At 46.1% G+C, this 11,977-nt stretch overlaps 1 protein-coding gene across 1 annotated transcript; it reads right to left on the bottom strand.

The window, feature by feature from the left end:
* Nucleotides 1–226: 226 nt before the first annotated feature.
* On the bottom strand, nt 227–7,065 carry LOC125536715 (receptor-like serine/threonine-protein kinase SD1-8). Its single transcript, XM_048699955.1, has 7 exons — nt 5,718–7,065; nt 4,700–4,822; nt 4,415–4,623; nt 1,700–1,910; nt 1,381–1,618; nt 1,137–1,287; nt 227–1,057 (listed from the first exon to the last, which is right to left on the bottom strand). The coding sequence occupies exons 1-7, from the start codon at nt 6,997–6,999 to the stop codon at nt 746–748; spliced, it is 2,526 nt and encodes an 841-aa protein (XP_048555912.1). The 5' UTR covers nt 7,000–7,065; the 3' UTR covers nt 227–745.
* Between the last annotated feature and the right edge of the window lie 4,912 nt (nt 7,066–11,977).

The following is an 11,977-nucleotide window of genomic DNA, read 5'->3' as shown; positions in this document are numbered from 1 at the left end:
GTTTGCACGTAAGCACGGCAGCCTCCAAACAAATTTGAAATGCAACCGAAGATGATTTTGGAGGCTGCTGGTTCGAGGAATCTGCTATAGTTACTCTCAGTTATCAAATGTAGAAACACAGTAAAATATGACCACCTAGTTAAGTTTGGTTAATATAGTATAATATCGAAATCATCCTGAAATATTTGCTAGTACTCCCTCTATTTCAAAATATAATGCGCCCGCGCTTCCTGAGGTCCAACTTTGACCATAAATTTAACCAACGAGACCAACTGCGGCGGGAGAAAAAATTATATAATTGAAAACTTCTTTCGAATACGAATTCACTGATATAATTTTTGTCCCCGCCGCAATTGGTCTTGATAGTTAAATTTACGGTCAAAGTTGAAGCACGGAGGTAGAGGAAGCACTCCATTGTGGAATGGAGGGAGTAGTATATAGCAGAGTCGAAGCAAAATTAAAGTCAATATAATACAATGACTGATAAATAACACACGTGTGACACGAAGCAATTTCATCCTGACGTTTTCTTATGGCAACTTCAGTTATCCGAGGGTGACAACTTTAGTTGTGAAGCATGTTAGCTTTCTATTTGATGGCAAGTTTCAGTTTTTGGGGGTTTTTTAATACAATTTTTACGTCAGGGTGGTGTTATTTTGTGTCACGCTTGTGCCACATGTGATTTGGGCAATACAATTACCGAAGTATCATCGCCAAGCTAACCGAAACCGAATGCAGCGTGGTGTCACCGGCCCTCGACGACGGTGAGGGTGATTTCATTGGCGGTGCAGCTCAAGGAGCAGTCGCCGTCGGTGGAGGTCGATCCCCGGTCGCTGCAGTAGCCCGGGTGCCTCGGCTGTGGCATCACCACGCTCAGGTTGGCCAGCATCAGGAACACCGTGGCCATGTGCGGTCGGTCCTCCGGCCGTTCCTGCACGCACAGCAGCCCGACCTGCACGCACCGCAGCACCTCCTCCGACTCCCGGCCGCCGCCGCCGCTGGCCACCGCCTCGTCTAGCAGCGTCAGCGCGTTGCCCTCTCTCCACAGCCTCCATGCCTGCCCATGCACAGCACACTCACGTTACCACCATCTCTTTCTCATCAACAGATGGGTCGATTAGTTCTGAGTGACTCACGTGGCCGAGCAGGCTCGTCTGCTCGCCGCTGCTGCACATTCCCCGGTTCTTCCTGCCGCTGACGATCTCCAGCACCAGCACGCCGAAGCTGAACACGTCGGACTTGACCGAGAAGACGCCGTCCATGGCGTACTCGGGGGACATGTACCCGCTGCATGCATGCACACGAGCGCGTCGGTCAGCTCGCCGTCGCATCGAAAATACTAGTACAAAACTGTCGGCGCCGAATGCGACCTTCACTTACTATGTCCCGACGACCCTTCGGGTGTGTGAGTCGGCGCCGTCGCCGCCGAAGATCCTGGCGACGCCGAAGTCGGAGATCTTGGGGTTCATGTCCCCGTCGAGGAGGACGTTGCCGGCCTTGAGGTCCCGGTGGATGACCTTGAACCTCGAGTCCTGGTGCAGGTACAGGAGCCCCCGTGCGACGCCCAGTACGATGTCAAACCGCTTCGACCAATCCAGTTGCGCCGATCGAGCCTTATCTGCTCAAACACATAATTTCATCTGTGAACTCACCGCAGTATATAGCAACATGGCTACAAACTTATACAAGCACAACGTACCGAAGAGCAGCGTGTCCAGGCTCTTGTTCTCCATGTACTCGTACACCAAGATCCTCTCCTCTCCATGGACGCAGCAGCCCAAGAGCCTGACCAGGTTCACGTGCTGGAGCTTGGCGATGAGCACCACCTCGTTCTTGAACTCGTCCAGCCCCTGCGTCGAGTACTTGGACAGCCGTTTCACCGCCACCTTCTGCCCTCCCCCAAGCTCACCCTGCATCGATCCAACCGTTTGTTTTCACTTTCTTACCTCATATCTATCGATGAAATGTTGCAATGCAGTGGCGAAGCTTGATGAAGATTGTTGAGTGGGCAATCAGAGTTGAGAGGGCGAAGAAGATAAGTTATGCATGAACTATGAGAAATCTTTGATATTAAATTTAAGGGACTGACTTGACTATGTGTAAGTTTGACTGGTTTTTGTTTTTTAGCAAGTCGCCTGAACAGATTTTGGGGTCAGTCAATTTTTTACCACCGCGCTCACGTGTACACAAGCGGCATGTGTGCATGCTCACGAATACAAGCCCACCACCAAGATCCCGGCCGCATGCGTGCATGCTCACGTACACAAGCCCAACACCGGGACCCAGGCTGGATGCGTGCTGCATGCCCATGAATGCAAGTTTTGCATGCTGGGTGATTCATGATTATACTGTTTAAACTTGGCTAGAAATGATAATACATAATTAAATAGTCACATGATCGTAGCAAAGTAAAAAATTAAAGGATTACAACTATTTGATAGCACTTGATTTTTTCTAAAATGTAATGGATTAGTGAGATCGGTATTATCCTTACAAAAGAAAAAGAAAAGAAAACTAACACACAAAAAACAAAATAAAACACAAAAAGTATAAAAAATGAAGTTTTCTGTGGAAGAATGAATTCGTGGCACTAGTATTACCCTTTCAGAATAAATAAAATAAAAAATAAAGCAAAATCAAATAATGAAGTTTTCTAAGAAAGAATAAAACCCTTTAAGAAGAAATAAAAACATTTCAGAACTTGCACACAACTTGCACTGAAATTGCACTTTTCCAAATATGCAAAGAATTAGCATATAATAGTGCAATATTAACATTCTACTATAATTTGCACACATATTATTTAGTACTTGCATTCATACTTACACACATTTTTTTTTCTAAAACAAACAATAAAAACAAAAAGGAAGTGCTTTCTAAAAAGTAATGGATTAGTGACATTGGTAATGTATTATCCTTACAACAGAAAAGAAAATGAAAACTGAAACAAAATAAAAAATGAAATAAAACCTAAAAAATGAAGTTTTTCTATGGAATAATGAATTTGTCGCATTCGTATTAACATTTTAGAAAAAAAACAAAATAATCAAAATAGTGAATTTTTATAAGAAATAATGAAACCATTTACGAAGAAAGAAAATTAAAATGTAAAACCTTCCCAAACTTGCACACAACTTGCACTAAAATTGCACCTTTTCAAATATGCAAAGAATAATCATATAATAGTGCAATTTTCACATTTTACTACAACTACACACATATTATTTTGTACTTGCATTTATAATTACACACAAGCAAAAGTCTAAAATAAACAATGAAAAAATTTGCACAAAATTTACATACAAATTGCGCTTTTTCCAAATATGCAAGAATAAGCATACAATAATGAAACTTTCAATAAAAGTGTCCCAAGGGCATTGTTATTAACTTAATGAAGAATAAAAGAATAACTAAAAAAATTAAAATAATGAAGTTTTAAAGGAAAAAATGGATTAGTGACATTGGTATCACCCTTTAAAAAGAAAGAAAGAAAAACTTGCACAACATTTGCACCAAAATTGCACATTTTGCAGTATGCAAAGAATAATTAGTTGTTTTTTACGATAGCACATTATCATAGAATTATATAATTTTCACACATATTGCATAATATTTATGTGTATACATTTACACTCATCTAACATCCCAAAAATACCTACAAAATAAAAATAAAAACCGACTAACAAAAAAAAGCAAAAAACACATAAAAACGGAAATAACATAAAACAAACAAAGGAAGAGATGAGGGCCGGATCACATAATTAATAGGATTTGGCCTAGTAGCAAATCGATAGACCCACCTATCAGGTCAGTCAAAAAAAAAAAACAAGCCCAGCACAACAAACATCAGAGCACAGTAAAAAAAATGCAGCATGAATCTCAGAGCAGAAATTAATGGTCAGAAAATCGACAGATCCAAATTTGAAATTCAGGCAACTTGCAAGAAGCTAGAGTGGAAAATAAAATAAAACTAAAACTAAATAAGATTACTAAAGTTTTCACACTTTATTGTAATTTACACTCATTTTTATAGTACTTGAGTCTATGCATTTACATTCACCCAACGTCCCAAAAATACCCATATAAAACCAAACCGACAAAAAAAAGCAACATAGACACACACGTACGCATAAAAGAAACTAACACGCACAAAAAGGGCAAAAAGTGCAGCGTACAGGGATAGATGCATGGCACCCCATGCGGCCATGCATACAGCTACTTCAAGGCAATTCGCCCATGCATGCATGTTCGGAGTAAAGGAAAATCAACTGAACCAAAAATAGAAAATCAGGCTACTGTTATGTAGCTAAACTGTAAACCTAATAATATTAGAGATACACTTAAGAGTTTTCTTAGAGTAGAGGGGGCAATGGTCCCCTTTGACCCATGAAGCTCCGCCACCGGCAATGTTTACCTTGTAGACCGTGCCGAAACCGCCTTCGCCGAGCTTGGCCGACGCCGCGAAGTTGTCGGTGGAGGAGGCAATCATGGCCATGTCAAAGAGAGTGACATCATGTAGTCCTTTGCTCTGACTCGACTCGTCTTCCATGCCCCTGTCTTGGACCGGAGCGAGAGGGTTGCTCGAGTCGAATGAGGTGAGCCGTCGTGTGCTCTGGTACCTCCCTGCAGGTTTGCAGATGGTAAAATTTACCTTTCTTGTGTATGAAATATTAGAGACTAATTCGAAATTCAGGCGCACCTTTTCTTGTGAAGAACTTAGTCCACATAAAGAATACGCTGAGGCCGAAAAGAAGAAGACCGGATAAGCTGAGGCCAATAGCAATTGCTGTGTTTCTCCTGCTGGGATTGTCTCCATTGGAAGCTGTCAAGGCCACCTTGGAAAGGTTAGCAAGTCACTAAGCGGTAGTATTCTGCATTTCAGTGTGCTGGATGGAATTTGTGCGTCGACGACTAAAGGACCGAACGATGTTGCTCTGAAAGCAAGAAACCCCCCTCAAAGTTCTAAGTCTCGGTATTAATTAACGATCATGACTGACTGAAAACAGTATTTTTGAGAACCGAGGACTTGCAGTCTTGCAGTATGTTACCCTGTTCGGATGTAGAATTTGAACTATGTTTATCCATACAAAACTAATAGGTATTGCTCTAACTTTTGATTTATTTTCCTGGCATTTTGATTTATTTTTTGATATTTCTCTTATATTGCCTAACCTGAGAAGCAATAAAAATGCATGAGCAGGGGGATACATCCTAATTACTCGCCACTTTGTGAGTGAAAGAAACAACTGACAACCAGTGTTTCATGTGCCAGAGCACTAGTCACTTCAGTTTCAGTCTAAATAAAGAACCATTGCAGTCTTGCTGATGGGCACATAGCAGCCATGGGTAAGCAGACACCATGACTGATCCTTTTCTACAACAAGTCTAAAGGGTCCTGGACAATCCAAGTTGCTGATTCCTTTTTTAGAAGAATCCAAGCAGCTAACTCTTGAAAGTTTCAATCACGACTAAATGGTCAAAATGTGTGTGTCCTCTAGAAGAGTGCCCATTCTTTGCACATTCAGATCAAACCATCTAGACCCGAAGTGTGCACATCCTAACCTCTCAGAAGCCTGAACTTCTTTTTTTTTTATTAATTTGTGATGAGATTAAATGGAATGTGCGATGATCTGATGTTGCGTCACAAGAAAATCAATTGCATGATATATATTATTATAGAGAGATTAAAACGAGAGGAGAGGAGAGGAGATCCATACGTAAATCGGACGCCGCGAGACGAACGAACAGGTTCTGCCCGCCGGAATCAAACTGCCTGACGTCGATCAACGACGAGCTCCACATGATGCAGCCGCTCTCGCCCCCCTTGATGCTCGACGCAGAGTAGGCCAGGCAAGAACAGTTCGCCAGGCACCGCTGCCGGCACTGATCGAGGCTGACGCTGGCGTCCGCCGTCGCGTTCGTGGCGTCGGGCAGCTTGACGCCCCGCAGCGGCAGGAAGCCGTCCCCGGTGCAGTTGAGCCGCGTCCTGCGCGCGCACCCGGCCGAGCCGTCCCTCAGCGCCCACTCCCGCGGCGAGGCCGGCGCGAACCCGGCGGGGCAGCCGCACATCGGCGAGGCGCTCGCGTCGCAGACGCCGTAGGCGACGCACTGCGCGTAGCGGTCGCACTGGTCCCGGGGCAGCGCCCAGTAGAGGCTCCACGCCTGCTGCTGCTGCAGCCACACGTAGCGCTGCAGGCTCGACTGGTTCAGCACGAACCTCGAGACCACGTCGCCGCCGCCGCCGTCTACCAGGAACGTGTAGTAGGCGTCGGTGCCGTTGGCCACGAACTCGAACCGGAAGTTGCCGTTGTCCGGCGCCATCTCCGGCTCGCCGCTGAACCGCAGGCCGTTCCACGGCCCGTTCCGGTACACCGGCGCCGTGCCGTTGTACCTGATGAACCCCTCCGGCACGCCGCGGATGCCGATCGCGAACGTGTAGTCGCCAGGCGACGGGTCGCCGGGGCTCGCCCACGTCGTCAGGTACCGGTCGAGCCCCGTGGTGAGGTGCCACCCGAGCTTCATGCCCGGGAGCAGAGTGTCGGACGGGTAGTCGAAGCTCTGCCACAGAACCGGCCCCGTGCCATTGGCGTCCTGAAGCAGGAAGTTGCCGCTGTCCATGAGCTGGGCCACCGGGGTGCTGCTGGTTACGTTTGACGGCGGCGACGACCAGAACTCGCGTCCCGACTGGTCGGCGAGAACCAGGCTGCCGGTGCCGTTGATGGCCAAGCTCGCGGTGGTGCCGGCGGTGATGGGAGCTTCCCGGTTGACCACCCAGACAACAGTAAGAGGAGCGATACCCTTGTACCAGATGCCCAAGAACCTCGCCGTCGAGGCCGGCGGGGTGAAGAATCCAAGCTCGAAGACCCCACCGGCAGAAACGAGCGTCTGGCCATCGGCGACGGGAGAGGCTGCGCTGATGCTATCAGCTGCGGGCACAGGGGAGAAGAGAAGGAACAGGGGAAGAAGAGCTAGTGCTTGCACACGGACACGGGTGGCCATGGCCCTCGTTGTAATTGCCGCGCACCAGAAAGCACTTCAGCTCGCCCTGCTGGCTGGCCTGCTCCCTTTGAATGTTCTTTCGTTCCGTTTGCATGCGTGTAAGGACAGAGAATACAAGCTTGACCGTAACACTAGTTCACTGTACAGTGAGACAGTGACTACGCAGTCCACGGATGTGTTCGCATGTTCGTCCACTCGGTCGTCAAAGATGGTTTTGCTGCAAGGGCATGGAAATCCGGAGATGCGTGCATGCTTCTTTGTTTTCCCTCACGAAGTGGCGACCGGACCTCCTTCGAGGCTGCTGGCGAGACCTGCCGGTGTTTTTTTTAACACGATAAAAACACAGTTGCTCACATGCACACACATTTATTTATTTTAAAAGAACATACACACATAAACTCACTTTTATGAGCGCGTGCACACACCTTGTTCCTACGAGTAAATTCGAAATACTCAGCCGGATTGACAACGTCACTACATACGCCTCGTAGTCGGAACAAACATCATTGAAGAGTATGAAAATAATTCAGAAAAATGCGAGCACCAACCAAGCCTAGAACTTGAACGCTGATGGGCTGGTTACACCATAAAAAAATCTAACCATCACAGTTACGCTCAGTTCGTGACTTGCCATCTTCTACGTTGACCCAATAAGACTTTGAGGGCCTCTTTGATTCGTACGGTTTTAAACACACAAGAATATGAAACACATATGATTACAATGTCCCCTTTTGAATCCTACATGACTTTGATTTGCTTGACCGCTTTCGTAGGAGAAACAAAAAATTCTTTTCAAAATGTTTGGGTGAATGCTAAATTCCTATGAAATATAGTACAAAAAAAATTCCTAACGTTGTGTTTGGATGTCTGTATTGGAGACCTCTGTATTGTATTGGTTTCAGTTCCATTTCAGCCACGAAACTGTAATGAACATGAATACGAATTCAATTGTTTGGATGTTAACTGAATTGGCTCACGAAATCCTACCGAGGTTTCAATACGGAATCATGTTTGCATGTCAAACTATGGAATTCTTAGCAACATTAGTATATGCATCAAAAAAGAAGTTGTATAATGTGTGACTACAATTGGAAGATTATATAGCAACAAAAAAATTATCAAATATTCTAGATGGTGGAAGAAGAAGAGGATCCGTGTTGATGCAGGAAGAAGGGGGAGCCGTCATGGTATCCGGCGGTAGCTAGTTGGGCACAGGAGAACCAGGAAGAAGGGGAGTCGTGTCTCAGCTGAGGAGGCCCGAGAGAAATGAGATGGGCTCCGGCGGTGGGTTACCACAGCGTCGGGGACGAAGGAAGGGCGGGCATCGAAGGGGACTACAGCCGCAGCCATCAGAGGTCAGATGGGATCTGGTCGCGGTGAGCATGGCCGGAGACAACGGGAAGGGGTGTCGGGGAGAGGAATGATCATCGATGGATGAAAAAGGAAGGGGGGGGGTACCGATCTACAGGGAGCCGCTGCCTTTGATCTGCGTATGTGCCGCCCTCCTCTGTCTTGTGGTGGAGGGACGAATGGACAATAGAGAGGCCCGAACCGTTTTCTTTTGCGGGCTTGAGCCAATTCGGCCGAAATCGAAGGTGAAAACCTCTGAATTGCCGTGAGGAGTGGGCGCGTGCAAACGAAAACTACTGCGTATTACTTACCATTTCAGTCTCTTGTTTCAGAGTGTTGGAAAACGTAGCATGCAATTTCAAAAAATTCCTACACTCACGCAAGATGTATATAGGAGATGCATAAAAACGAGGAGGAGAGTGTGCCTACGTGCACTCGTAGACCGAAAGCGGAAGCGTTTGACAACGTGGTTAATGTAGTCGAACTTCTTCTAGCTCCGACCGATCAAGCACCGAACGTACGACACCTCCGAGTTCTGCACACGTTCAGCGCGATGACGTCTCTCGCCTTCTTGATCCAACAAGGTGTCGAGGAAGTAGATGGGTTCTGTCAACACGACTGCGTGGTGACGGTGATGGTGAAGTGATCTGCGCGGGGCTTCGCCTAAGCACCGCGAGAATATGACCGGGGGTGTAAACTGTGGAGGGGGGGGGGCGCCGCACACGGCTAACAATTGATGTTGTGTGTTCCAGGTGCCCCCTCCCCACATATATATAGGTGGGAGGGGGAGGGGAGCAGCAAGGTTGCACCCCAAGTAGGAGGAATCCTACTTGGGGTCCTCCCCAATTCGGCCTCCCCCCTTCCATATTTGCGGATGGGGAAAATGGAAGAGGAAGGAGAGAAGGAAGGGGGCCCCGTCTTTCCCTTCTCCCACTCGGCCTTCTTCCTTGGGGGGGGGACCCCTTGTGGGCTGGTGTGATCCCCTTGTATGGCCCATATCTTTCCCCCGGGGGGTTCCGGTAACCCCCCCGGTACTCCGATAAATACCCGATACACTTCGGAGCACTTCCGTTGTCTGAATACTATCATCCTATATATCAATCTTTACCTCTCGACCATTTCGAGACTCCTCGTCATGTATGTGATCTCATCCGGGACTCCGAACAACATTCAGTCACTAAATCACATAACTCATACTCCCTCCGTCCTGAAAAACACGTCGCAGGCGTAGTTCATTGCCAGTTTTATAAAAAAGCCCTTGTAGTTTCAAAACAATTACAAACAAGCCTCTCCACCCTGTCTTCTTCCTCCGCCGTCACCCGTGTGTCTCTAGGGGCCGGCGCCGCCAAGCTGCGCGATTTGCAGCCCACCAGGAAGTGTTCCGCCTCCGTCGCCACGTACCTTCAACACCGCCGCTGTCGCCAAGTACTTACTTCGCCACCGCCGCCCAGACCTGCGCCGCCGCGATCCCATCCCGCGGCAATTACCTGCGGGCGTCGCTGGAATTTCAACCACGATCCGGTGGAGCAGGAGCTCCCTCTCATTGTCCTCGAGCTCCCGCGAGTCCTCCTCGTGCTCCTGCGAGTCCACCTTGAGCTGCCTCCCATGCGCCACCGCGGTCCCTCCCGCCGTGATCCACCTACGGGCATCGTCGGAGCCGGCCTCCACGATCCGGTGGAAAGGAGCTCGCGCGCGTCCTCCGTGGTCTCCCGCGAGTCCTCGTCGAGCTCCCACGCGTCGCCGTGGTGCTCCTTCTCTGCCTGCGTGCCCGCCGGTGGTGCTAGCCCGTGCTGCTGCATCTTGTTTCTCCTCTGTTTCTCCCCTGCCGCCGGTGGAGCTAACCCGTGCTGCTGCTGCTCCTCTTCCCGTGTTGATGCTACTGCTCCTTTGCCTGTGCTTCTGTTGCTGATCCGTGCCGTGTTGCTGTTGTTGCTGTTGACTCCCGCCGTGACTGCTGCTGCTGGTGCTATTTGCACTCTGAAGAAGGTACTCCATCAGAGTACTGCTACCTGACAATTTGTGAAATTGATTTACTGTTAACTAAAAGCTTTCAATTAATAGCAAGGCCTTGAGTAAATTTATGCAATTGCCTTGTTTGCAAATACTCCAATGATGATCAAATGAAGTGTTTGTTTCCTTTGTGCATGGTTCTTTCCAAAATGTGGGAAAAACTAACGGAAAAAAGCATGATCAAACATCTACCATGGTTCTTTCCAAAATGATGATAAATTGAAGTGTTTGTTTCCTTTGGGAGTAATTGTTTCAGACATATTAAAACGTTAAGACTGCTGACTGTTGCTCCTTCCCAAATTGTGGGAAAAACTAACTGAAAAAGGAGAATATGGACAAGTTTCTGAAAACACTTCTCTGGATGAGCATACCTATAGTTAGGAAACAAACACTTCAATTCTAGCATAAACTTCAGATCTCACTGCTTCAGAAATGATTTCAGAGCCACAATGTACTCCATGCCAAAGTATTTCCTGCAGAGAAAAAACAAAAATAAACAAACATAAATTACTTAATGAAAGCTTGGGTATAAAGTGGAGTACATATAAATTCAGTTATTTGAATCATTCAAATTCAAATGCATGCATGTTGGTTACACAAATGCATGTTGTATGCCTTGTCTAATCCTTGTATATAAACTCCTTGTTGGAATTTATTTGGATTAATTTGAATTAATCAGAATAATCTGAAAATTTTGATCACTGCAGGGCCACTACACTACTATACATGGCCACTACACCGCTCCATGTCAGTACTGTTCAGAAACAAACTTGGCTGAAAATTCAGTCATTCTAAAATTTGCTTCAGTCAGTTTACTCCTAAAATTCAGTAAACAACTACTCTGCATACATGCTGGAGATCAACATCAACAGCTACTCTGCATATTTTCCAAGATGTTTCAAACATATGCACACTACTGTACTTGGCGGAGTATGTCTAACATTTGCAGCTACACTCATTTATAAGAAGAATGCATTTTTTTTTCTTCTTTTTCAGTTTATTTCCATTATATACCCAGTCACCTAGGCAATACCAAAATGATAGGCAACAGCTAATTTGGTTAGTTGAATTTGTTTCTGATAAGAATAAACCTAAAGGACAAGAAACTTCACTGGAACTAAAACTAAATTTGTGATGCACACAACAAACAGAACTTTTTTGCATCTAAGAAAACCTCATGGATTGTCCTAAATACTCCGTGTCAATAATTGGTTTTATTTAGTTAAGAGGTCCATTTCATGCTATCAAGGACACTTCCAGTTTTTCTTAGTTTCATCAAAGGTTCATCAATACAGATGCTAAAATCTAGCATATCTCATGGAATGGATCAGCTTAAAGCCTAAAATAAGAAGTCTAGATAGGAACACTTAAAGACCATCTCCAGAATAGTCACACAATAATTTGCAAGAAATAATACTTTCTATACTTTACTAAATAAAATGACTTACTCCAAAGATAGGTTATTGCTACTGTCAAAATTTGTTTCAAATAGTTTTCTGTCAACTTGTGAGCAGGAAAATGGCTTCAGAAAATTCAGTTAACTGAGACTACAGTGAATATTCAGTTTTCTATCAATTTAAATGGATCCATCCAATATCTGTAGTCCAAGTTTAAATGG

This window comes from Triticum urartu, chromosome 2 (genome assembly GCF_003073215.2).
Source record: "Triticum urartu cultivar G1812 chromosome 2, Tu2.1, whole genome shotgun sequence".
Lineage (NCBI taxonomy): Eukaryota > Viridiplantae > Streptophyta > Magnoliopsida > Poales > Poaceae > Triticum > Triticum urartu.
This window is presented reverse-complemented; position numbering and strand designations above follow the sequence as displayed.